The following is a 27,500-nucleotide window of genomic DNA, read 5'->3' as shown; positions in this document are numbered from 1 at the left end:
ATTATTTAACCCATTCATAAGGGGAAAATTTCTGGTAAACTTTGCCAAGGCCACAGTTGTTTTAGTATATGCAACTGCTCCAAGACTTGCAGGCTATCATCCTGGCTGCTGGGAACTGTATTATGATATGATTAAATGTTATCCCGTTCACTCATCATGAATGGGATAAAGGTATTGATATTGATATTAAGAGAAAGGAAAATTATCTTTTTATGTGAGAATATATATTTTCCTTTACATATCTTCTTTGCCTTAGTTTTCAGTATCAGCAGATTCTGTATTGAATTGCTTCAATATATATCGGAATACATTGTAAATATCCTTCTTTGATTATTCCCAATGCAGATTTGACAGCCGAAGACCTCATATTGCGGAATCTTGCAACTCTTACTGATTTAACAGTGTGCTTAGATAAGAGAAATGCTTCAGGCAAGATTGAAAACTACCAGGTCTGTGTACAATTATCACACTTTATATATTCTTATAACAAATGACTGAAACTAAGAATGATTAGGTGCCTCATTGGAATACATTTACAATTTACATTTACATATTGTGGTACCATAGTTAAAAGCTATTTTGATATTTTGTGTATCATGAAAGATATAATACACATAAATAACAGTTATTCCCTCTCTGTTGTTTGCAGGAGCCCCTGTTGTACAGATGCTCACTGTCTTGTAGAATAATCCGCCAGTTTGAGTCTGTCAACTCTATACAGCCACTATGCACACGATATGATGTTTTTTGCCCACAACTGCACTTCAGTTTGTCAGATATGCAGTTGCCAATGTTTCTGAGGTTGCTTCAGCTGGCCTTGGCACTCTACTATGGAGATCTTGGGTCACCCACTGACCTGGAGCAACCCCAAGGCCAGCCAAGAGGGGATGACCTGGACATGGGTCATGGAGAAGGTAATGGGGTTACTGAATCAGTTTTTTTTTTTTTTTTTTTTTTCTTTTCTTTTCTTTTCTTTTCTTTCTTTCTTTTCTTTTCTTTTCTTTTCTTTTTTTCTTTTCTTTTTTTTTTCTTTCTTTTTTTTTCTTTTTTTTCTTTCTTTTTCTTTTCTTTTCTTTTTCTTTTCTTTTCTTTTCTTTTCTTTTTTTCATTTCTTTTCTTTTTTTGTCTTTTTTTTCTTTTCTTTTCTTTTCTTTTTTTTTCTTTTTTTTTCTTTCTTTTTTTCTTTTTTTTCTTTCTCTTTTTTTCTTTTCTTTTCTTTTTTTCTTTTCTTTTCTTTTTCTTTTTCTTTTCTTTTCTTTTCTTTTTTTCATTTCTTTTTTTTTCTTTTCTTTTCTTTTCTTTTTTTCTTTATCTTTAGCTTTATCTTTTTGGTGGGTCTCCAGGTACTTTGGGATCATTTTAGTTGTGAAGAGAAGAGTGTGTGTGTGTGTGTGTGTGTGTGTGTGTGTGTGTGTGTGTGTGTGTGTGTGTGTGTGTGTGTTTTGTGTAGGTGCACATGTGCACACTTTTATATGTGTACACAGTAAAGTGAGTGTGTGTGTGTTTTATTATTTATTTATGTTCATGTGTTTTGTGTTGGTGCACATGTATAAAATGAGTGCATGTACGTGTTTGATTAAAACAGATTTCTATATATCACTATTATATTGTTAATACTCATTTCAGTCAAGAGATTTCTTTTTACAATTAGAAATTACATAATGCTGTTTGTCATTACAGTTTTTTTTATCTTTCGCAAGACTTTACAGGAGAGGATTCATGGTCGTCTTGGGCATGGTCACTGGGATCTGCTCTTCTGCCAGTCTATTGGGAAGATGAAGAAAACACCATTTCAGCTCAACATTACCGGCTCAACAAAACCTTGCATATGGGGCTCTATGTCGAGATGGCAACGTGGACTTTCAAGGTTGAGAATTTAATCCTCCTTTACAAGTATGCAAGCAGATTGATATTTCCTTCCAGATGTTGCCAAAAATTAAATTTATCTAACTTTGAAAGGTGAATTGTCCCTCTTACTTCCAGTTGACAGAATCTGTACAAGATAGTGGATACTTTGGACCAACAAAGATGCGATTCACACCATTCATGAGGGTTGAGCACCAGGGGAGCTTTATGACTGTTGTTGTGCGAGGTCTGGAGGCAGTCAGTGTGCAGCTGGGCATATCTGCACTCTCGGTGGATCCTGTTGGCATGTGCATCTGTGGAATAGCTGATATACAAGAGGTGAAGTGACTCCCTTTGTGGACTATATTAGCTGATGATTTTGATTCATTACAGTTTTACATTACATATGTTTTATGATACTGAATAACTCTCTAAGATCATCAGGGAAAGTTATGCTCATGATAATAAGCCCTTGAAATTGTCAGTAATATAAAAGCCGGAAATAAAGTTTTAAGAAGTGTATCGTCCCATTGAAAACAATGATTCCAAATTGGTAACTAGAAAGTAATGGTACTTAAATATCTGTATCCCAAATGATTTTCCTTTTTTTTTTTTTACACCTTTGGAACTCTCAGGGAAACGTATCTTCAGGTGAAGGCCAAACAGTCATGGCCAAAGGAGCATCATCCTTCATCAGCATCGGGCAAGAAGGCCAAGAATACCTTGGCAAATCCTTGTTTGACCCCCAGGCACTGATGGAGTCCCAAGAGCTCTGGGATTATGCTTATTCTTGGGAAAAGCACTCAAAGGAAACAACAGGTAATGTCACCTTGGAATATTCTGTTATTTGACTTGGCAGAGGAAATGGTGTGTTTGTTCTGAGGGTGACTTTTACCGCCATGACAAGGTTTTTTCTATCAAGAAATTGTTGTCTTAATAGTATTAATATTGAAAGCGTATAGTTATTTGAAATACTCCTTTTATAGGTGACCTTTATCTATTTTGTCCCTACTTCTATTATCTCCGTAAACCAGCATCTACAATAGAATCAAGACTTACACCATGTTTGTTAAAATTGCAGATTGCCTGACCCAATGAATATTCATGCATATACAAAGAAGTAAATGCACCTCTTTCTCATGATCTGTCTGTCTAGCTGACTGCTTATATATACATACATAACCATATATTTCACTCTCTATGTATAAACATTCATTAGGTCAGTCCTATCACAATTTTAACCTCTTGGTTACGGGTGAAGAAAACTAAAAAAAAAAACTTGACCTCTGGTGATCAATGGCAACGCGCCGACTTTGAGCGTGGGAGTTTGGTACATCAAGCCGAATCACCGGCTCGCATCCCTTTGGCGCGCTGCCACGGCGTACAGCCGCACGCCACATTTCGAGCAGTTTGTTTTGACGTCTATAGACGTGACCCGTCGTTAAGGGGTTAAGAAACTGGCCACTTAAAACTGTAACCCAGTGACAACAGGCATGGCATGTACCTACATGCCATGCCCACTGTAAGTTTACTTTATTAATTGTTTTTACACATAGATGGCTACACTTGTACTAAGTCACTAATGACCCAATTAAGAGTACTGCCTGTCTTGCCCTTTTACACTTTTCCTTGATTTACAAAAATATTTTACATTATCTTATTTTGCTGTTGCTAATATTAATAACATTATAGTAATTATAATGTCTATAGTAAAAATAACACCATTGATATTCATAGTATTAGTAAAAAAAAAAATTCCTGCCAATTCAAGGACAGGTGAAATCAGGTAAGGTCACAAGGTCTATTAATTGACTGATTTCTGATTAAGCACTAGCAGAGCCATCTATGCGCAGAGACATTTCACAAAAAAAAAAAAAAAAAAGAGCACAGCATTTGCCCCGGCAGCATTAAGTTTGCTATTAACTATTTCTTTATCTTATTGTCATTGAACAATACTATGTTTTTTTACTCATGATTCAAAACTGCAAGATAAGCTATTTCTTTCTAGTCTTATTCATTGGTCTTAATTCATTGCAGAAGCTAATATGTTAGCAAGGACAGGGGCTCTTGCCATGGACTATTTCTACCTGATGGAACTCCCAGCAGATTTAAACAGCGAGCAGCTATCAGAAATTAGCACAGACTTAGAATACAGGTAAGAAATTCTTTCAACTTGTGTTTATATGATTTGAGAATCTAAAAATAAAAAGTAAACTTGTTTGTAATTCTATTATTTAAAGTTAAGCTGACATGCTATAATGACAAATGAGTATATATAAATTTGAATATATAAATGTGTTTATATACATGCCTATGTTTGCTTTGTATGTAGTCATGCATACATATTTAGAATGGAGATGATTTAGAGTTAAATGTAATAGTTTGAACTGAGTTGTGCAATATATTGGTATTGATACTTAGAGACTGTGAATTCCCCTCCTCCATTGAATGCTGCAGTACTGTATTAGCAATATCCAACCCTCCCCTTCCAGCAATTTAAGTGAACGAGCCATATGTCGCATTGCCTTCGGTGCCTCGGAGGTGAATGCTTCCTCAGGATTCCACCATAGACTGCAGGCAGTGTCCCATGCCCTCAACCAGCATGACTACCCACCTTACTCTAGTCCACCCAATAGTGAGTGTGTCTCTTCTCATTGTCCTAGGATATTGATAGGGAGCTTTCACTAAATTCATTAAGACAAAGGTAGGAGATCCCATGAATGGAAGTGAAAAATTCTACAAAACAAGAAGTATAGATGTAACATTGTCAGGTACATGTTTTACATTATGGATTTTTTCTTTTCTTTTCTTTTTTTTCATTCACACTTTTATATACATTGATAAGTAGTACCACGTTTATACAAAGGTACTTGGTACTTGTGCTGTACTCTAACAGATTGAAAAAAGCTAAGCATGATGAGAATGGTGTGTTACACAGCCTAATAATGTTGCATGTTGCCCTTTTGAAACTGGCAAAAAATATTTTACTTGCTTTTGTAATAGAAAAAAATGTGAATGTAGAATTTTTTCTTTGTGTTGCTAATGAAACAAGAAAAGTGTGATGTTATTAATTACTTCTTAAATAAGTATGAGTTTCTTCAGAGGTAAATGATTGAGAAACAATTTGATTGTTAAGAAGTTTTGTACGTAGATCAGTTTAGTATATGACTTCAGCATTTATCGTGCAGATATAGTTTATGGCAGTCATCTAGACATTTTATGCATTATAATTTATGACAGAAAACCTGAAGTATTCTTTCAAATTATATTCTATAGTACCTTTTTTCTGCATATATATATATATATATATATATATATATATATATATATGTATATATATATATATATATATATATATATATATATATATATATATATATATATATATATATAATTTCCTTTTAGTATGAGTGCGATTGCTTTAGTTCTTTGGCTCAGATATGCAGAAGGGGTTAGCATCTCTGGCAACAGAAATTGTGAAATTAACAATCAAGAATTAGATGATTTAAAGCCTTTCTTTTCATCATTGCTTTGTCTGTAATAGTGTCACAAGTCATTCAATGGGATTATACTCTGGGATTCAGGTGGTTTGAGCAAATTGTTTGTTCTGGGATTATATGTTCATTTATGCTCTGCTTTGTAGAAGCTTACTGGCATGTAAAATGAATATGAAAAGGTTTCACTGATTTAATTGAATATGAATTGAATCTTAAACATATAAATGTGTGAATGATGTTCTGTTTCATTAACAGAACTAAATTTATGATTTTTTTTCTGTATACATAGGTATCCTTTCAAGGTTTATAAAAGATTATAAAAATGGTCCAACATTTTTTCCCCCCTATCACATCTCTATCCCCAGCCATAACTAACACAGGTCTAGCAACTTGAGCTCCAAAATCGGAAAGGATTGATGCCACGATGACCTTTTAGGGTCCTTAGTGGCATCATTTGCATTTTCCAGGTCCAGCTGTGGGCTATATCCCTTGGTTTAGGGTCCACATGAAGCCCTTGCCGCAAATAAAGACAACGAAGAGTTTCTTGGGCCGAGTTTACACTAGAGGTAGAAAGAGAGGACATTGCTGCTATCTTTAGGCTATGTGCATTAGTCATGTTTTAATTTTTTGTTCTTATTTAGCATGGCTGATGTGCATGATATGTGAGAGGTATTTTTATATGGTGGCAAAAATTGGGTAACTGTAGAAGCTTGGTGATCATTGATATTTCCTTTATTGTTATTTTGCTTCATATTTTTTTATTAATCTTGCATAAAAGTCAGTAGTTTAATGGTTTTAGATCTTGACCTTGTTTAGCCACATCCTTCAAGGATTTTTTTTTTTTTTTTTTTCCCCTTAACGATGAGCATTAGCCTTAATCAAAAGTAAATTTAGAAAAGGATTTTAGGGATGTTATTGAAAACTATAACTGATAATTATGTTGGTATTATTACCAGTGTATTAGAATTTTTTGGGAAAAAAAAAAATATTGCCACTGAAAAAATGAGAGGCCTCCTAGTCTCTTTTTTTTTATATAGTTATTTTCCATCATATGAGAAGCTTTAATCCTATGAGCTGTCTCCACTAAATTCCCTCAAGTGTAACAACCACTTCTCACTAGTGACTAACAGGACTAGTAAATCTTTGAAAATTACTTAGCATTTATTGCTTATTATTTTGGTTCCTGGCAGGTTATGCTGTTTTCTTTATTTGAGGCATCGGGGTTGTTGCATTACTGTATCCTCTTGGAGTTCTAAAAAGGTGCTTCCCTTATTAATTTCATGTTAGTCTTGTGTGGCATCTATGTTGTAGCTTTTTTTTATTATAATCCATACTAAAAGAGACCCAGAGCAAGGAAATTATCTAAGCATTTTTCTAGATTTATATTTTTATTCCCCTTTTTTTCACTCATGACTTCACAGGGAGATCTTCACAAGCAGTTTTTTTTCTTTTCTTTCTTTCTTTTTTTTCTTTTTTTTTTTTTTTCTTTTTTTGTATTTGGCATTGAAAAGACTTGCATTTTCAGAGGTGCTCCAGTCAATGAGGAACCCATTCGCACCGATAAGGGGCGACAGCACTCGCCCGGACAAAGACATTGAGTCACAAAAATCCAATGTTCAAAACTTAGATATGATTACAGAACTGATGCAAGTGAAAGGGAAAATTGTGCCCATGACTAAAACTTGTAAGTCTTGAGACAAAAGCAGAAAGCAGTGCTGAGCATTTTGCTTTTTTTTTTTTTTTTTTGTGGGCTCTTGTGTTTTCTTGTGTTCTCTGTGTGTCAGTGTGCAGTTGGGAAGTTGCTTAGCATTTGGATGAGTTTTCTCAAATTTGATTATCCTTTTTTGTTTTTCTTATCATTGTTATTATTATTATTATTATTATTATTATTATTATTGATAATTACATTTATTATTGTTATTAGTATTATTATAATTATTATTATTATTTTTATTAATAAAATGTATTATTATTATTATTATTATTATTATTATTATTGTTATTATTATTATTTTTAATTAAATTTATTATTATTATTTTTAATTAAATTTATTGTTATTATTTTTAATTAAATTTATTATTATTATTTTTAATTAAATTTATTATATTCATTTTTTTTTTATTATTATTATTATAGTTATTACTTTTACTATTATTATTATTATTTCCTCTTACTCCCTTTCTTCAGATATAATTGCTGAAACTGAAGCATAAATATTTTTTATTTTACATAGATGGGACTTTGCTTTTGTTATTGTATGCAACTTGCATGTGCATCAAGCAACACACTGTAATTATTTTTATGGAGTTACTGTGCAAAATTTGTGGCTTGTGATAATTGCTTCCATCACTGTTCTCTGGTCTGTCAAAACATCAGAAAATTATTTGGTTATCCAGTTATTTTGTCAAAAAGTTGTTTCCTCTTTTCTTTCAGGAAAAACTATACACAATATAAGCTTATTAGAGGATGTACTTCAGCTTCTAAGAAACTTATGTTGTTTATAATGATTTTTGCTTATTTATCATGTCACCAGGAAAATGTAGTGTTCACTGAAGTATTATTTTGTGAAATGTTTCTGCACATAGATGGCTCCACAAGTGCTTAGCCACAAACAAGTCAGAAGCTTTTTTTTTTTATATATAATGTTATCAATATCACTGCTGTTATTGTTATTCTCATAGATGTTATAATTATTATAATGTTAATGACATTCCTACTAGCAATATAAGATACTAGAAAATATTTCTGATAATCAAAACAAAGGGTAAATAGTAAATAGGTGAGATAGGTAGTACTAGTAATTGGCACATTGATTACTTAGTACTTGTGGAGCCATCTATGTTTAAGGGCAATTAATAGACTAAACTCACAGTGGGCATGACATGTACATACATGCCCTCCCTAGTGTCATCATGTTAAATTAACTAGTTAGGTTAATCCCACCAGAAAATGTTGATCACTGCCATATTACACTTTCGTCATGCTTCTGCACTCTTGATTTGCTATGCACATTATGGCCATTTGTCATCCCTTGCTCTCTCAGCTTCAGTATCTCCACTAACATCTCCCTAACGCTAAAACTTCTCACAGCAGATGAGCCTCCAGCTGACCTAACGGGTCCCTCAGAGGAAGAGGTGGCAGCGCTCGAGGCCAACACACCCATTCGCTCATATGTTGTGACCATAATGGAGCCAACTCTAGTGCTACATGCAGCTCAGCATGTGCAGATCAACATGAAAACTATCTTGAATGCAAAACGTAGAAAGGTGGGAATATAGTATGTTTGATAAGAGACGATTATGAGATTGATACTGACATATTTTCTTGTAGTAGATGATTTGCATGATTTTTTTTTTTTATACAGATTTAGGAAATGCTACCACTGGATAATGAGATATAGGTCAGAGCTTACTCACAACAATAAGATAAACAAACTTAGCATATCTTCCAGCGTATGTGGCCTTATGTAAAATGTAATTTTCTCTTATGAAAGCAAAGACTGAGCAAATATTTATAGGAGATGTGTGATTTGGTTTCTTTCCCTCCTCAACAGAAAAACCAGAAAGCCAGTGCTGAGCTTTGTATGGCTCGAGTCCTGCCTGTACCCAGCCTGCGGGTAAAGCTGTCCCGCTTGGATATAGAATGGACAAAGCCCATGTACCCAAAGAGACTGGTGTCAGCAGCCTGTATGTTGAGACCTCCTTCTCCAACCATGCTGCATAACTGCCACTCTCACTTGTCATTCACTGTAAGCATCTTCTGAAGCTTGTTTTACGTTTGTTTTGGGATTAATCTTTTTAGCCTGTACACACATGCTCGCACGCACACGCACACGCACACGCACACGCACACGCACACGCACACGCACACGCACACACACACACACACACACACACACACACACACACACACACACACACACATACACACACACACACACACAAATATATTAGTATTATCTTATTTATATATTTTTTTATTTATTATTATTTTTTTTAATGTATGCATATACAGATATATGTATATAAAGATTTAGAAGTAGATGTATATCTGAATATCTATATATCTATATATGAATACCCCATTTCTTGTACTCACAGTTGTCCTTGGTGGCAGTGGTGCATTGTCTGCACATGGCTTTCCCACATCAATACTGTTATTTTCATCACCTTCATACACATCACTGGCACTACCCTTTTCAAATTGGTCTAGATTGTTATCCATATCTTCTTTGTCACTCTCTTCATTGGGGAAGAGTTATGTGAATGATAAGTAAAACTGAGAAGCCCAGAGGCTGACAAAGTAATTTTGTTTTCATTGTGAATATCAAGAGTAGTCAAAAGAGGAAGATCTGGCATGTAAACTTCAAACTGATTGTAGGTAAAGGAGACATTTCATTGACGATATGCACACTTATTGCACCGTGCACCATATCATCAACTAATTGTGGCCAAAGGGTTCAAGTAAAGATACCAATTGCCAGAGTTCATTTCAGGCCATTCTGAACTGATAATGTTACATTAGTTTAGACTTTTCTGTGAATGGGCAAAAGAGCATTTAAAAAAAAAATTGTAGTATGATACGTGTTGAAGAATATTTGACCAATCAGCAATGTTTCACAGGCCCACAACCTCTGCCTTGGTGTCCAGTACCAGACCAACGTGGTGCCATTGCTCCAGGGTTTCTCACCCTCCCTCTACTGCAAAAGCCTCCTCCTACCCTCATACTGGTCTTCTCCACACCAGCCCAGGGATGAGTACTTCTTTCAAGCAGGTATTTTGATTGATACTGACATACAGAAGTTGCTGTTATGATTATTTCATTGTTTATTTTATGTTTTTTTTTCTCTCTCTCTCCAATTTTTCTTTCTTTTTTTATGTTTCAAGAGACTCGTTTATATGGTTATATCCTTTACAGTATATCGGTGAGTCTTATGGTCTGTATATTTCACCTTAGATATAGCAGCAGTAATGTTATTATGTAGATATTTGTGTTATACAAAATACAGCATGCTGATGTCTTCCAGTTTCTTCCATATAGTAAAACTTGCATTTCCCATTCAAGATTCCTTATGTGTGGAGAGCAGTGCACCCCAGTTGCTACTGCTGTATCACCTTCTGATGTCGTGGTATGACATTGATCCACAGCCTGAGGTTCTTCATCAGGATTCTCTGGTGGATGATGCTCTTGCAACCAAGAGTAAGTTGTTGAAAGCTGTAATTTATTATGAAAATGTAAAGAATTGTCATTTACTAATGCATTATCATTATCAACATATGTTAGAAGTTTGAGTTTAAGATGTATTAAGCCTTCAACACCTAGAACACATAGATGGCTCCACAAGTGCTTAGTTATCAAGGAGGCATTTACAAGATCTACATAACTTCATATATTTACCGCATTCTTTGATGCTAGTAATAATTATAATAATTTTAGCATTTTTAAGTAATAACCTGTTAGGCCTTGGTAACTAAACACTTGTGGGGCCTATTTTGTGTAAAAAAATAACAAAAGAGAACCATTATAGACAGTGCATTTATGCAGATGTTCTTGGCATCATTGGTTCAAGCTTAGCAACTGCTAAATTAACTGAATGCATAACTTAGGGGACTTGTCAGAAAGTTAGAATAAAAAAACAACTAAAAATTAAAAGAAATTCCTTTGACCTAACTGTCTTTAATTTCATTTCCAGAAATGCATGTTCTTACTGTGAAGGTCCATCATATTGAGGCTAAGTCATGTGATACCCCATCATTGTGTGGCTTCATGGGAACGGTTGGAGGAATCAACATGGGCTTGAAGAAGATGCAAGGTGACTTCTTGTGTCTTCTTCTGTCTGGTCCTGAAGATAAGACAGGCCTGGAGGTCCTGCTACCCGAGACTGTGTCTGTGACTGATAAATTGTTGAAAGTTGCCCTCCAGTTTCCCAAGGATAACTGTAATGAGAGTGTACCAAGTATCCTGACAGTGGGCATGAAGAAGGTAGCTTTTCTGTTTGATCCCCTTCTGATACAATGGCTGAAATACTCTCCCAAGAAGATTGAATCCGATGTTTTGATGGAGATGGTGTTCCTTAAAAAAATCTCAGAAGTGCGGGAGATTGTGAAGCCACAGAGGAAGCCCTCAGAAACAGAATCAGAGGCCACCAAGGTAGAATCCTCCAATGCCACACTTTCTGAAGCAAAAACAGGAAGCAAGCTCTTTGTGCCCCAAGAATCTCAAGTTCAAAATGTTCAGAAGTCATGGAAGGAGAAGTTTGTGGAGTGGTACCCAATTCTCAGTAGACTCCTCATTCATGTAGATTTGGACACTGCAACATTGTTTCTGTCTTCTTCTCCTCTGAATATTGCTTCAGAGTCTGGTCTAGTCAATGCTGTCCATCGCACATATTTAACCCGTAGTGAGAGAGGGATGCTTGGAGATACTGTGGTGCTATGCCTCCCTCACCTGGTCCTTCACAATGCTGCTCAGAAGCAAAGTCTCCTGCACAATGTACATGATGTACCTGTTATACTGCCATCAGAAATATGGGCAACAGGTGAGAGATCTGGAAGAGTTATTTGGGCTTACACATTTCATTGGACACTATGTATTATAAGTCATTGCTTAGTTAGTGTTTCAAATTCACAGATCAAATTTTATCATTCACTTGCTTGCAAGTTGCCAGGTTACAGCAGCAATAAGCTTATAAGAACAATGTCAAATGGTATTCTCAATTTTATTCCCTCTTCTCTAAGGGCGAGACAAATTACCTTGGTCTCTAAGTCTTGCTGGCTTCAGTGTGTACAGTCTTCAGGGATCTGGCCAACATGTGAAGCTGCAAGTTCTGAAACCTGTTAATACAACTGCAACACTTGCCATTTCTACTGTGTATCAGGTATGAGATAATGATTTTTTTTGTGTGTGCAAACAGTACGGTGTCATTGTTTTCATGAAATACCATAATCTCCATAAACAAACCTTCACATACAATGAGGACAACAAAAAAAGAAGAAAAAATGATTTGTTTAGCTTTCCTTTTATTTATTTGCACCCTCCAGGGACCATCTCTCAACCAGCTTGGTCTTGTCATACACACTGACATGTCCCCCCTGGATTTTTATGGAAGCCGCTGCCAGGTTGTAGGGCATGTCACAATAGTAGAGAACCTGCTAAGCCTTGCCTCACTATTCATGGATACATTGCAGGAAGAGGTGGGTTATCTTACTCATGTGGTTATAATATTTTCATGAATATACAGGTGATGAAATATAGTTATGAAATGACAGAATAAGCAGATGTTAGAAGAATACATCTTCCAGGGAAAATATATATTTTTTTATCTATATGAAAAAAATCATCCCAATCATTTATTATTCCTTAACAAACATTTGTCATCCATATCTTGCTGATTTATCATAATGTGGCTATATTGTTTTTTTCTTTGACAAGGTGGTCCATTTGATGCAAGTATTCCACAATATGAGGACAATAGTAAAGCAAAACAGACAAGATTTATGAGGGGCAGCATTACAGTGTTTTGATTATTCTCAACATAGGGATATTATATAAAAGGGCTAGTACTTGCTATGTTGTTAACTTGATGCCACCTGATGCCAATATGAGTTTCCTTTATTAATACTCTGTACACATAGATGGCTCTACAAGTACTTTGTCATGAAGGAATCAGTTGCTGTTACTATCTAATTTGTCTCTTTACTGATTTCCTTGAAATTTGGAAATGTATTATTTTACTTTATGTTGCTATTAGTAATGTTAATTACATTATAATTATTACAATGTCTGTAATAATTAATAGTATCACCACTATTGCTAGCTTTGAAAAAAAATCCCCCCCCCCATATTAAATTCCCACAAGGTCCCCTGATCTGTGCTCGAAATTACTCTTACTTTAGCTAGACAAAATGTGAAATATGCATTAATTCTTCTTGCTGGGATGGCAGGATATACATGCCATGCCCACTGTGATTTCAGTTTATTAATTGCAAATACACATAGATGGCTCCACAAGTGCTTAGTTGCCAAGCAGTCAGTAACAAGTCATACCCATCTCACATGTTTACCCTTTTCCTTGATTTTTGGAAAGTTTCTTGTTTTTATTGCCATACCATCACAATGGCAATCATGATAATAACTGTATTGATATTAATAGCATTAAAAAAAAAGTATGAAATATTCAAGGAATAAGGAAATCAGGTAAAGTCATTTAGGACCTACTAATTGACTTCTTGGTGGCTGAGCACTTGTGGAGCTATGTGTATATACAATAAAATTCACAAAGAAATACAGTGGATTGTACATGTAGCCAGTACAGTACTCTTTAAGTGTCCAATAAATGGAAACTTTTGATATGTAGACCATTTTCTTTGGAAAAAATATTCTTATGCTATGAAAAATATAATAATTATATTTCTTAGTGATTTTGATAAGAAATTAATGAATTGTAGCATTTTCTGCAAGTAGACTTTGATCATTTCTGTTGACAGTATGGTTTTTTGTTTATTTTTGTGAAAGCTAGAATTGATTATGGAATTCATTTACATCCTCCTTATGTTTTGTTTCATGCATATAGTGTTTATTCCACTTACTCCACTTCCTCTTTTTTCTCTCCTACTTTACCAAATTTTGTAACATATGTTTTATAAAGATCAAAACAGAATACTTTCTAAAGGGGCAGTCACATTAGTCTTGTCTGCCTGGGGATCCCCTTACAGAGCAGGATACTTCCCTGTCTATGAGGGTCCCAGCATAATGCGACACCAAGGGAGAACAGCTGTGTTGGTGATTCACCCCAACGGCAGGAGGAAAGATTATGCCAGAACAGAAACTAGTATGATTACTAGGCAACTTATTACTTGATCATCGAAATGGTCATTATTATGTCACATTAGGTATAATTACACTCAAGAAATAAGTAATATATATTACAATGGTGCCTCACTAAAATATTAAAGATTGTCTAGACAACTGTTTATTTGATTAACAAATACAAACACTCACTCCAACATGCTCAAGACATAGAGCTCACTGTGGAAATTATTTATGTCCTGGTTGTTTAAGCGAGAGCCAAAGAACAATTATGGAGCAGCAGCCACAAATATCATGATTACAGAAAGTTAGAATAACAATAATGGATGAAATCAACAAGAAACTTTGCTTTCCATGGGCTGTAATTTTACAGCTGGCAAGGCGTTGTCATTATTGACAGTTAAGCAACTTCCTCTCAACTTTAGTGTTTATCATTCCATAATTATATCTCTTATACATTATTGATTACACAATTTATTATTGGAAAGTTTATTGTCAGATTTTCTATTTATGTTGAATCATGCACTATCTGGGTAGGTAGCATAGTTGTATGATGTATGATAATTAATAAGGAGGGTGGAATGGCTTTTCAAAAAATTTAGTGTTTTCTTTTTTTAAATTTTCAATTAACATACAATGATATTGATATAATTCAGAACTATATTCGATGCTTTGTTCATTCAGGAGGTTACTGTAGACACTGTGGTCTTTTCAGGGACTATGGTTCTCTATTGGGAACACTATAGCATGACCAATCCCCCCCTGTGCCTGACCAGACACTCAGCATGCCTATCTATGGGTTCCCCGCCCATATGCAACGAGTGTGACCATTGACCATTAATCATTTATCATATTTTCTGATGTGTTTTAATGTTCCCCAGACTTCTTCCACATCATCAACGCCGGCCCCTCCCCCTCCTGTGATGGAAGCCTCCTCTGTGCCCACCACTCACCCACCTCACCAGCAGTCAACACCGACATCAGCCATACAGCAGCCATCCATACAGCAGTCTAACCTTACGCAGCAGTCGCCCCCAAAACAGCTTCACCACAGTAGCTCTGACCCTAACACTCTGATGGTGACTGAAGTGGAGGAGGTTGAGGAAGAAAGAGGTATGAAGGTGTCTTGTCTTGTCTTTATTTTTTTTTCTCTTTTTTTTTTTTCTCTCTTTTAACCTAATGGCGTCGGGTATAGAAAATTAAAAAAAACTCTACGCTCTGGCGAACGGCGGCAGCGCGCCGACTCTGAGCGCGTGAATTCGGTACATCAAGCCGAATCATTGCCTCGGGGCGTTTTGGCGCGGCGCCACTGCGGACAGCCGCACGCCTCAAATCGGGCGTATTGTTATGACGGCGATAGCCGTGACCCGTTGCCATTGGGTTAACAATCCTTATATTTAAGACATTGTATTAATTTAATGTCAGGAAAATGCTTGCCCATTTTAGAAATTTTTGTTAAATGTCTTAGCACATAGATGGCTCTGCAAGTGTTTAGCCACAAAGGAGTCAATTAGTAGACCTTGTGACCTTACTTGAATTCACCTTTCCTTGAATTTGCAGGAAATTTTTTTTTTTTACAAATGCTGTGAATATCGATGGTGTTATTTTTATTATAGACATTATAATTACTATAATGTTATTGACATTAGTAACAGCCATATAAGATAACGTACAATATTTTTGAAAATCAAGGAAAAGGGTAAACAGGCGAGACAGGTAGTACTCGCTACTGGCTCATTGGTGACTTAGTACAAGTGTAGCCATCTATGTGTAAAAATAATTAATACAGTAAACTCACAGTGGGCATGCCATGTACATATATGCCATGCTTGTTGGCTTTAGGTTACCTTTATTATCCATATTGTAGTTTGCAATATTTGTATTGTTCACCCCAATGTTAAAATTAATTCACTACTTAATTATAGATTTGATACTTCCAGTCCAAGTGGTTAGTGAAGCCGAGGTGCAAACAAACACAGGTCCCATAGTCACTGTGTGGGTGCAGTGGACAGTGGCAAGAGTGTCAGCCTCACTCTATGCAAACAATGGACCTGAGCAAAGGAAGCTTCGGGCAGAGTTGGAGGACCTGACAACAGCCTTAGACCTTCATAAAGTGTATTCTAAGGTCAAAGTTAAGGTTACATCTGTCAGTATTCTCCACTTCACAAGAAGGTTGGCATCATTCGGTTTTGTGAGACATAATGAATGCATTTTACTTTGTTAAAGTTTACACTTAATAGACATTATATTGCTTTTTGCAGTTGATTTTAGGACAGTATTTCTGTATACCACTGCTTGTGTTGTTTTAGCTCAAAATGTAAAACATTGTAATTCACATTCTTTCTAAAAGACACTGAGAATTATTTTTATATACCTTAGGAATAATTCATGGGTAGCTGGTGAACATGAAGGTGTTGTCATGACCTGTGGGGACCAGCTGACTCATGACCTCAAAGTTATCAACCCTCGAAATGGCACGGTAGACCCACACTATCACTGTGGCAGGACCAACAACATACCAGCAGAGCAGCCCAAACAGCATGGATTTGTTTCACTCACTGTCACAACAGCCCTATGCAAGAATATACAGTCATGTTGGAACTCATTGATCAAGAAGCATTTAAATGAAGATAGGTAAGGCATGATTATAAATAGCTTAATGCAAGTTTTGATGCATGATTTATAATGTATATTGCATAATAAGGATTTTTTTTTAACTAGATACTTTATAAGAGTAAATTTGGTTATACTTTTTTTTTAGGGCAAAACATTGAGCATGTCTTCTTTAATTTTTCAGGGCACTGCCAAGTGACAGAAATGCAGACCACTATTTAAGTGAAGTAGACGTACGTGTTCAGCCATTTGACTGTGTCTGTTTCCCTGCTTCCTTGCATATTTTTGCTTCAGTGTATGACCCTTGGCTGCAGCTGCAGGTTCCCAAGCAGCTCATCCAGAAAGGTAGGACCATCTCCAAAGAACCACTAGGTATGAACTTGAACAATCATACAGTGCCTCTGATCTACCTTCACACGGAAAGCATCCGCCTATTTCTCCCTGCTCGCGACACCTCTAGTGAGGATTCCTCAGTTCACAACATGTTCCTGGTGCAACTCGACTCTACTGTGATCACCCCTCAAGTAGACAACCCTTTGTCACGAATCATGATAAGACCTGACATCTTCCACATGGCAGAGAGAGCTAGAATTCTGGGTGTTCCAGGATCAGACGTTGAGGATCGGCAGTACCAAATTGACCTTGTTGGGTTTAGTGTTAGTACAGGTGAGTTAGACTTGTACTACAGTATAAACAATGGAAGAAATTTATAATTATCAATCTGTATTATAAAGGAAATAACTATATGGTGTGATGCGCCATTCTTCTCCCAATAGGATCCTGGTATGACTTGGTGAGTGTGAAGGGAGGACGGCCCAGGAGTTCTTCTGGTGAACGGTTGCGAGTTATGGGGGAGAATCCAGCTCTAGAGTGGAACAATTATGATCCAACACAAGATAATAAAGATACAGACATTATTCTTCATCCATTCATTGCAAGGCAAGCATATATCAAAGTGTTGTAAAGGAGCTGACATATGATGAATTCTTGTTGCATTAAGATGTCTCCAGTAGTGGAATGTTCTTGCAAAATTTATTCCATGGTTCAGTTTTATTTATGTAAACTAGATTCATCATAAATGCAGGCATTTTGAGTAATGTTCCAGTTTCTACACAGATTTGACAGCAGAATTATAGCAGCTCCAGCCATTGTTTATCGAGGGGTTGAAGGAGAGGATGGGGTATCATCCCCTACTCTGGTTGCAGGTCATTCGCTAGAAATAAATGCCACTTCAGATATTGACCTCCATATAAGTCTGCCACAGATCTGTCTCCTTCAGGATATTGTTGAGGATACCACAAGGTAAGTTACACATAAGATTGCATTTATGAAATTTCAGTGTTTTGTAAGTTTCTTTGATGGTCCCAGAGAATTATATGTATATGATGATCCAGAAGAGTAAAGGATTTGAAGTTAGTAAATTATATTGTTAGATGAATATTTTGCTTATGTAGCAAAGTTGTATATGCAAACATTAAGTTAATGATTTCAAATTAACTTTCAAAATAAATGCATAAAAGGGAAATTTAAAGAGGTAAGTTACAAAAAACACAAACCCTCAAATGAGTTCTCTTACAGATTGATAACCCAGATGATAGCAAGTGGCAGGCAAGGCCAAGCATCACAGATGCCATTAGACATCCAGGACAGTGGAGTGGACTGTGACATATCGTCAGTAGAACTCTCAAAAGGAATGGCTAGCCTGAAGTCCACAGGAAGCAGTGGCTCCTGGTCTTTTGTGCCATTGGAACTACTGGTCACAGGAGGAAAGATTACGGCCAGCATCTTTGACAGAGGGATTCTAGAAGAGGGGCAGAAATTGAGTGTGAAGGTAACATCTAAATACCTTCACTAATGTGTAGCAACAATCAGTTGTATTACTAATGACAAGAATAACTTTATTGATAAAAGATTTAATAAGAATGCCTTTTATCATAGATATGGATCGTGATAGTGAATTTTCACATTCACAGTAAATATGATGCTATAAGAGGAATGATGTTGCTAACAATAAGGACATTGTAAGCATTCATCCTTTTTAGGTAATGGTTTAAGGAAATCCGAGAGACAAGACTTAATGAAACTTATGCACTTCTTCTTTCCTCAGGGTTGGCAGCGGAGTAAGCTGGAGCAAAGAGCCAAGAAGAGAGAGCGTGAGCTAGTGGCTGAGGCTGCATCAACAGAATCCGAGCCCTCACCCAAGAGGTTACCACAGAACCGCCAGAGACCATTACCACGGGACACTGGAGTGGAAACGCCATCAGAAAAGGAGGTGGAAGATGGGTGAGTCTTTGAGATTTTGATAATAAGACATATATATATACATATGTATTGTACAAACATTCATGTTTAACTCAATGTCAGTGGGTTTATTTACTGTCCCCTTTAGATTTTAGTGAGTTTTGTTACATACAGATGGCTCCATGCATGCTCAGGAGCAAGGAATCTATCAGTTGGCCCTAGTGACCAATCCTGATTTTGCTATTCCTTGAATTGGCAGGAAAATGTGTTTTTCTTTCCAATACTATTAATATTGACAGTGTTATCATTCTCATTGATATTATGATTATTAAATTGTTATTAAAATATTGATAACATCAAAGACAATAAAATAATAGATGTGAAACTTTAAAAAAATGAAGGAAAATGGTAAACATATGAGATAGGTAAGACATAACTGACTCCTTGGTGTCTATGTGTAAAGACGATACATGAGACTTTTATTACAATGGGCATGACATTGTTGTTTTGCCACCCACCCATTGCCTACAGGACTTTTCAAACGAGGCCAGTGCATAGCATTTGCTGTGCCATACCAACAAAGTTATATGAGTTTTTTTTATATCACTTGTATGCAAAAGATAATTTTAATATTTTTGTATATTCAAAGATGCATGATGTGCATTTTAGTAGATAGGTCAAACCTGTAGTAGCCTAATTATGTACATTACAATCCTTTACTATAAATAAGGTCTGTTACACTCTGCTTACAAGATTTAATTTGATTTTAACCCATTGGTGACAGGTGTCGAAAACCCAAAAAAAAACTCTACGCTCTGGCGAACCACGGCAACGCGCCGACTTTGAGCGCGTGAGTTCGGTACATCAAGCAGAATCACTGCCTCGGAGTGCTTTGGCAGCCGCACGCCACATTTTGAGCGTTTAGTTATCACGCCTATTGGCGTGACCCGTCGGGAAGGGGTTAATGAAGGATAAAATATTTTTAAAATTCATTCATTTGCATACCACATTTTTACAAAATACAAAATTGTATGTGGTAATATACAAGGCTGCTGCCCCCATGGCATTAGTACTGCCTTTATTTGTGTCAAACTTCAAGACACTCACTCTGGCAGAGTGCCAAGAGACAATGTGAGTAGTTGACAGATCTCATAAACTAGAGTGAAGGTTACTTGCAGGTTTACATCAGCAGCAAGAAAACATCATGTTTTAGTATGCAGCATCTCCCACACATGGCAGGCAAATGATTTATGTGCTAACATTTGCCCTTTATACAGAACATTAGCCAATCATAGCATTACACATCCTGTTCTCCCTCAGGCAGTACCCTAAGGCATGTGGTGGGAGCATTAGGGTTCCTTATAAAAAACGGCATAAAATGTAATGCACACATTAACGTGATATGAAATAAGTGTCCCATTGCCTGGAGACATCTAAGTCAGACATGACATGAGCAATACGTCACCCAGAACCACGACCAAGTCAGCCATGACACGAATCCCACATCATCCATAGCATATAAGCTAATGGTAACATAATTAGTGTACAAATGCAGATGTGTATATGAGGACTTCATTTTGCTTATATTCTTATGTTTCATATCAATTGCAGGTATGAGGGTTCAGAGGAAGGATCAGTATGTGAAGGGGGGGGAGTGAACCTCACTCAGCCACGCATTCGACCCCTTCTCTATGTGGTTGTGTCCCAGCCTCATGCTTTCTTATCTTGTCAGCCACTAAAACAAAAGCTAGACATATCTTGCTTCAACTTCATACTGCGAAGTGTTCCAAAAGGGTTTTCTGTGAAAGGTAAGAATATATGTGTTAATTTATTGGTTTATTGATATCTGTACTGTATTTTGTAGTGATCATGATATTGTAGGATAATGCTGAAAATTTCCTATTCTGTTTTTATGGTATATAAATTGAACATGATGTGTAAATAGTCATGATTTTGTGACACTGTTTTTATGTGTATTCTGCAACTCTATTACAGCCACGGAAGCCAAACAACTGCCAAGTGCAGAAGACTATACAACATCATGGCTTGAGACACGGCCTGGAGATCCTCATCTCAAAACTGGCATTCCTCCTGCTCTGTTAGTTATTTCTGCTACAGATTTCCTACACAAGCCTGGTAAGCAAAGAGTTTCTTTGTCTTTGCAGGGGACCATGAACTAAGTATTAAAGTCAGAGATGTCAGACTATATAATATGATATTAAGTTTAAGTATATGTGTTTCTTAATGTGATATATCAGCCGGTCATGATAAATGAATATACCTCATATTTGAGGTATTTGATAAAAATTCTGACAAATAGATAAGAAATTTAGAATATCTCAGGATATTAGTATTTACCTAAACTTTGTAAAAAGAGTTCTTGATCAATGTCAATTATTTCAGCATCCATAAATATTGAAGTTGGAAGGCCAGTCCGCCTCTACCTAAGTGAGAGTCGTTGGCAGCAAGTGATCCATGTTATGAACAGCTTGTCAAAAGTCACTCCAGTGCTGGGAGTGATCTCCTCACCTGACACAAAACCAGTTCCAAAGCCAGACAGCTCCTTGGACTCCCAAGAGGCCTCTTCTCCAGAGATTCTGCGTCAGGCCCTGTCCAACTTTGACAGCATATCAGTGGTGACAAACCAGGTTGTGGTCAACTGTGAAATGATGAAGCCACACAAAGCTAAGACAGAACTTCATTGTAGCATTTCTGGAATAAAGTTCCGCACTTCTACCACCCGCAAAAGAGCATCCCAGCCCCAGGATGCAAGACTGGACATCATCTCAGAAATCACCATCAATGCAGATATCCTGGATTTGCACATGAAATCAATCTATCATTCTCAAAAACTTCAAACTTTCCTGAAGCCATGGACAGTATCTGGGGAACTGAAGCTGCTATGGCTCCAGTGGAGTACTCAGCCTTATGTAGAAATAAGAATTGATACAGAAACCATAATGGTGGACTTGGGCCCAGAACATTTGTTTTGCTTCATGGACCTATGGCAGCACATATCAACATTCATGAACAGTGAGAGTGAAGAAATAATAGAGGTGAAGCAGGTCAAGCCACCCAAGAAGGAAGAGCATCCGCACGACATTCTGTACCAGGATGACTTACGTGCTGGGATCTTCCAGTATGTGAGTCTAGCACTTGAGGATCCCAAGCCTTACCAGGTTGTGTTTGACAAGATGGCAGGGACCATGGTCTGGTGCTACCCAGAACCTCGGACACTGACCAGAGTTGACATTTATCCTGTTCCATTTGTTGCTGCTTCTGAGTTCAGCACAATGGCAGATGCCCAAGATAAAGATCAAGTCTTGTGCGCCCTTCAGTACTTTGATTCACTACGTGACACTTTCATAACATATCGCCAGTTCCAGTTGTCAGAGTCAAAGTTCTGCCAGCTGGACCTGCCAAGTTTCTATGAAAAACAACATATTGCAGTATCATCTATGTGGAGGGTGTGTATAGATTTCAGGGAAGAAGATAGCGATTCACACGATGGGAAAATTATAGTGTCCCCAGGAGCCTTGGCTGCATGCATGAGGGTAGATTCTATGTTTTCTGTGGACTTATTGCCCAGAACTCAGGCAGTGGTGTCTGTTGGACAGGCACAGGTAACTCTCTACAATCATCTTGCCCTGACTGGGAATAAACTACCCAAAGAGCTTAGATTTTTCACTTTAGATAGATTAGCTCCTGAAGAACAGCCCTTCCTTACCTTTACCTTAGAGAATGCATTTATGCGCACATATTCTTGGGCCTCAGCAGCTCATGTACAGGTAGGGGGATCTGTGCGAACTGATGTGCTTAGCTACAGCTTCTTAACCAGTAGTTGTCTTTTGGAACCAACATTTATTGAAGCAAGTATTGTCACCCAAGATGCTGAGGGACCAGATAAACCTAACTGCATTGACTCTATAGTTACAGTCAAACCAATGTTCATCCATGTAAACCAGTCCATTATCCACACATTGAATGTTGCCTATGAGAGTTGGCTGCAAGTGTCAGCCACAGTTTCAGATGTAGCATGTGGACCGAACTTGGCCCTTCTCAAGAAATCCCCTGTGATATTTATGACCAATTATCTCATATGCAATGATACACTGGAGACTATTAGGTTTGGGCAAGTAGGGACAGATGAGAATATACTCCTTGGCTCCAGAGGAATCCACCTTTATTCCTGGAGGAGTCACAAATATCCACCATTACTGCATGTGTGTGTGGAGGGAGGCAAGTGGAAATGGTGTGACCCATTCATGCTGGACACAGAAGGATATCAGGTAAGTGTACTACTACTTATTAGAAATGGTAAAAATGTATATATATTTTTTCATTGGGAATGATTCTGTACATAAAATAAATATAGCAGCATTCACAGAAAAACAACAAGCTTAATTTGGCAATATTAAACGTGGATTTTGTTTCAGGTACGCACAATTCACCATGAAAATTACCACATTCACTTCCTGGTAGCCCTAGAGAACTTGTCACCAACACAGAAGCTTGTCACATTCTCAGGACTGCTTTCTATAGCCAACTGCCTCAATGAACATTTAGAATTCAGAATAATTGAGCCAGGCAAGGAAAAGGATTCACCCAAGCATGCAGCCACACACATGCTTCAAAGCAAGTTTGTAGCCCCATCTTACATTGGTGAAGCCCATGGAATACGAGTTCGACTGATGGGAAACCAGACTATATGGTCAGGGGAGATTCCTTTGTCATATGAGCGGACAAAGGACTCCCTCCTGGTGAAGATTCCCTTGAAGATGAAGGGAGAGAGCCTCATTTCATGGTGTCGTGTGCTGAGGCAGAGAGTAGGCTCTGTGTGGAGGCTCCTGGTGGTGTTCAGCCCACAGTACATGGTCAGATCCCATCTTCCTCGGCCTCTGATTCTCCATGTCAACACCCCAAGCAATCACACTTCACATCAGGTAAAGATAGGAAATGTCCTTGTATAGGATTAAACCCCATAAAACTTATAGCATGCTTTCTTTTTTCCAAAGCACTTATCTAAAAGAGAGTATCATTCACTTAATTCCAGGTTGTGGTGAAGGGCCGTGGAAAAACACATACTCTACAGTGCGATGGTGGCATCACACATCAGCTGACATTCCAACTCAACCCAGAGTTAGAGGTTTCTAGTCCACCCATTCCCCTTTCAAGAGCCATGGCTGACCAGGTAGGTGAAGTGCCAGGATATTCCTGGACACTGACGTGATATGGTGGCTGAAGTTCCTGTCAAACTAGAACATTTTCCTCCAGTTTCTACCTTCATCTTACCTATACTGATGCAAATCATTGCACTTGCCATGCATCCATGTTTTGGATGCATGGGATGTAGCATAAACTTTTGGGCAAAAGTACCAGTATCTCGGTTAATCCCTAGTTAACATGGAAAAGACTCTGCTGCTGCAAATGAACTTGTTTTTCAAACTGAATAGTAAGAATGGCTTGAAATGTAAATTAATTTTTTAATTATCTTTACAAGACTACAACCTAAAATTAGGTGATTACCTATGAAGTTGTGGCAAAAAGTTAATTGATAGCAGGTGACATTTTATCATTTGTAAGTACATTTTCTGGTGACTGGCACAGCACCTTAGGAATGAGCTAGAGAAATGCCAGGCATGGAGTGGCACACATTGATGAACCCCAACCTTTCTGGGATATATCAACAGCATTATTGACATTCAAGTCTTTTCTTTCACCTCTTATTGAATATTTAAGATTGCAAATCATAGTAGATAATGTCTAATGATATTTCATGTAGAGAGGAATGGTACCTTGAATTATGTTGATTGACAATTATTATATGAATGCTATTAATTCTCCCTTTTCATTTTATTTGTACTAATTTCTTTGGTTTATATATATCAGATGCGACTATCCCATTCTCAAGAACCTGTGGACATATCACAGTATCTTCAGAATTTATTTGATGGCCCAGAAGAACGTTGGCCATATGTAGATACTTCTAACTTCATGGGGGATGTTCTCTTTGCTGATCAGCCTAAAATTGACTTGCAGGTATGCATATTTTCTCATTTTCTTTATTTTAATTTTATATAGATTAAGATTTATTTTTTTATTTTTAATAACTTTTATAATTGGTAATAATCTTTTTTTTAATATCACATGCTTTCCACAGGTTGGATTCTCTGGTATTTATTCTCAGTGCAACACTCTCTTGGTGGATATAAGACCTTGGGCTCTTATGATTAACCACTCAGGCATAGAAATTGCTTTGCGTGAACACGAGTCAACAAGCTGCTGGTTTGTGCCCCCTGGTGCTGTATTTGCTCCTCCCAAGCTAGATGGACTTTTTACAATTGGGGTAGTTGATAATGATCAGCAGTACCACACTGTGCCATTGCAATTGTCCAAAGAAGACAGGTGGTACAGCCTCAAATTTGAAGGAAGGATACCACGTGAAGGTTTTACTAACTTGCGCATCTTGACACAAGATAAAGTATACTTGATCACAGTATTGTCCAGTTATGAGGAGAACATACAGATTTTACACCTCCTTCCCACTTACTCCATCACCAACAACACTCAAGAGGAACTGACCATCCGCTCAATGTATGTCTATGCTGGTGACATCAAGGTGCAGCTCCCAGTGTCTCTGCCAGCTCTGGACTTAGCCTCAAAACCAGCTACGGCTGAGCTGAAAGAAGTCCCCCTCCTAATGTGGCATATTCTCAAGGATCCTGGTGCTTCCAGTTCAGATGAGGAACTTTGCTGCATACAGATAGGTCAGAATGGATATCAGGCACATCCAGTGGTGGTGAGAGATAATCCCCCAGACCAGAGAATGACATTCACACTGCCAGATGACCAAGAGAGTGCAATTCTTAATCGGTCCTTCTTGGTGACTTCCCACAAGTATCAAGGACAGACAAAGATGGTGGTCCAAGAAGATCCTTCACCACAAATGATAATACACAACAACACCAAAGCTTTACTTATATTAGGTGAGCAGGATCAAGCTGTATAGTTTTCCTTTGTTTATCCAGAATTGATACATTTGGCTCTTATTTATCTATATTATGATCATATTTATAGCTGTGCTGTTTATAAAGGTTGTAGATAATATCTCTGGTTTGCTAAAACAAATTATACCTTCTTTGTAGCCAATAACATATAAACTGTATTTTTCTCATCCTCACCAGGCCAGAGTTCAACCAAAGAAGATGGGATCATGGAAGAGGAATTGGACATGTTTGCAGCAATGCCGTCAGTTCCCCCCAACAAAGCCGTCCATTACACTTTCCCTTACATCTCTCAGAGGTTCCCAAACGTTGTGTCAAATAATGCTGCATACCCACGCCTTCATTTCTCACAGCCTGATGTTCTCAATAATGGTGAGTTGATATTTAAAGAGAGTCTGCCCCCTTTGCTTACATAGAAAGAGGGTCTTTAATACTTTTCTCATCTACCTTACATAAGGGAATAATTTATCTTTGTGTTTTCCCAATAATTTTCATAAGTTATTATACCCCCTCCTTTTATGCCAGTTATGATATTTGATAAGTTTTATCCCGGACAGTAATTCAGGTTGAACTTGAGTTTTTTTATTTTGATATTCGTGTAATTCCACTGATTATAATGAAAGATTTTCCTCTTCTTCTCCTTCTTCTCCATTTAGTTTGCTGTTTGTTATCATCTTCATCATGATTGTTGTTATCATTATTATAATTATTATTATTATCATTATCATCTTCATCACTTTTTTTTTTTCTCTCTTTTTATTCTTTTTTTCATTTTCACACTATCATTTTCTTCACTATAAGAAGTATCACTAATATCTTCCTCATTATTATTTTTGCAGCAGAATCAGAGGAGGTTTTGTGGAGTCAGGGAGTGGACATTCAGCAGCATTATGATCAGTTTGTGAGCATTCCTGGTCATGGAGATGTGAAAGTCCGCATTGAGAAGGTGGGTCACACGGTCCACGTGTTTATCGACCCAGTCAGCAGAGTGGAGGTCTCTGCTAGGGACATCAGGAGCCGCATAGCAGCAGAGCCATCCAAGGGGCGAGTGGCCACTTCCTCAAACAAGGGCAGGGTTGTGAAGGAAAAGGAAGGCCTTGTCTTTGAAGAGGACCATGCCAGCTCCCCAGACATCCCTACCACTCCAGATGAGCAACCCCAAATAGGAAACACGGAAGAGAAAAAGCCCTCCTCTGAGACTGTTGCTCCACTCAAAGAAAAGAACAATACAGCAACTATGGTTGTGTATTGCTCCTTCATGTGCACACAAGTGGTGCTGGTCCTAAAGGATGATGTCAGTGACCAAGAGAACATCTCAGAGATTATGAGAGTCACATTAGATAACTTTATTGTTAGTTTGAGGCCTAAAATTGATTTATCAGAGAAACTTCGTGCCCTGGACTACTCTGTAAAGGAGCGTGTTGAGCTCATACTATTTGTTGGCGATGCCCAAATTGACAATCAGCTCTTTGTCGTAGGCAAATATGACTT

General features: G+C 37.3%; 1 protein-coding gene across 5 annotated transcripts in view; it reads left to right on the top strand.

Moving 5' to 3' along the window:
• LOC125039953 (vacuolar protein sorting-associated protein 13B-like) overlaps positions 1-27,500 on the top strand; it is a 40,894-nt gene that overhangs the window by 5,620 nt on the left and 7,774 nt on the right. For 2 of the 5 annotated variants that reach the window (XM_047634349.1, XM_047634350.1), the window contains 32 exons: positions 346-449; positions 650-914; positions 1,701-1,867; positions 1,984-2,184; positions 2,481-2,664; positions 3,883-4,000; positions 4,338-4,480; positions 6,868-7,026; positions 8,434-8,609; positions 8,897-9,091; positions 9,966-10,116; positions 10,408-10,542; positions 11,036-11,881; positions 12,081-12,220; positions 12,384-12,536; positions 15,033-15,264; positions 16,077-16,323; positions 16,531-16,785; positions 16,949-17,430; positions 17,541-17,703; positions 17,881-18,066; positions 18,343-18,595; positions 18,872-19,047; positions 20,617-20,813; positions 21,001-21,141; positions 21,409-23,294; positions 23,442-23,948; positions 24,059-24,196; positions 24,895-25,044; positions 25,166-25,991; positions 26,190-26,381; positions 26,849-27,500. The exon at positions 26,849-27,500 is cut by the window's right edge and continues 740 nt beyond it. In XM_047634349.1, coding sequence (XP_047490305.1) covers positions 346-449; positions 650-914; positions 1,701-1,867; positions 1,984-2,184; positions 2,481-2,664; positions 3,883-4,000; positions 4,338-4,480; positions 6,868-7,026; positions 8,434-8,609; positions 8,897-9,091; positions 9,966-10,116; positions 10,408-10,542; positions 11,036-11,881; positions 12,081-12,220; positions 12,384-12,536; positions 15,033-15,264; positions 16,077-16,323; positions 16,531-16,785; positions 16,949-17,430; positions 17,541-17,703; positions 17,881-18,066; positions 18,343-18,595; positions 18,872-19,047; positions 20,617-20,813; positions 21,001-21,141; positions 21,409-23,294; positions 23,442-23,948; positions 24,059-24,196; positions 24,895-25,044; positions 25,166-25,991; positions 26,190-26,381; positions 26,849-27,500 — 9,820 coding nt within the window. The remainder of the gene's footprint in view (positions 1-345; positions 450-649; positions 915-1,700; positions 1,868-1,983; positions 2,185-2,480; positions 2,665-3,882; positions 4,001-4,337; positions 4,481-6,867; positions 7,027-8,433; positions 8,610-8,896; positions 9,092-9,965; positions 10,117-10,407; positions 10,543-11,035; positions 11,882-12,080; positions 12,221-12,383; positions 12,537-15,032; positions 15,265-16,076; positions 16,324-16,530; positions 16,786-16,948; positions 17,431-17,540; positions 17,704-17,880; positions 18,067-18,342; positions 18,596-18,871; positions 19,048-20,616; positions 20,814-21,000; positions 21,142-21,408; positions 23,295-23,441; positions 23,949-24,058; positions 24,197-24,894; positions 25,045-25,165; positions 25,992-26,189; positions 26,382-26,848) is intronic. The other 3 variants (XM_047634352.1, XM_047634354.1, XM_047634353.1) reach the window with 3 other exon arrangements.

Source organism: Penaeus chinensis, chromosome 28, assembly GCF_019202785.1.
Source record: "Penaeus chinensis breed Huanghai No. 1 chromosome 28, ASM1920278v2, whole genome shotgun sequence".
In the NCBI taxonomy this organism is placed as follows: Eukaryota; Metazoa; Arthropoda; class Malacostraca; order Decapoda; family Penaeidae; genus Penaeus; species Penaeus chinensis.
This window is presented reverse-complemented; position numbering and strand designations above follow the sequence as displayed.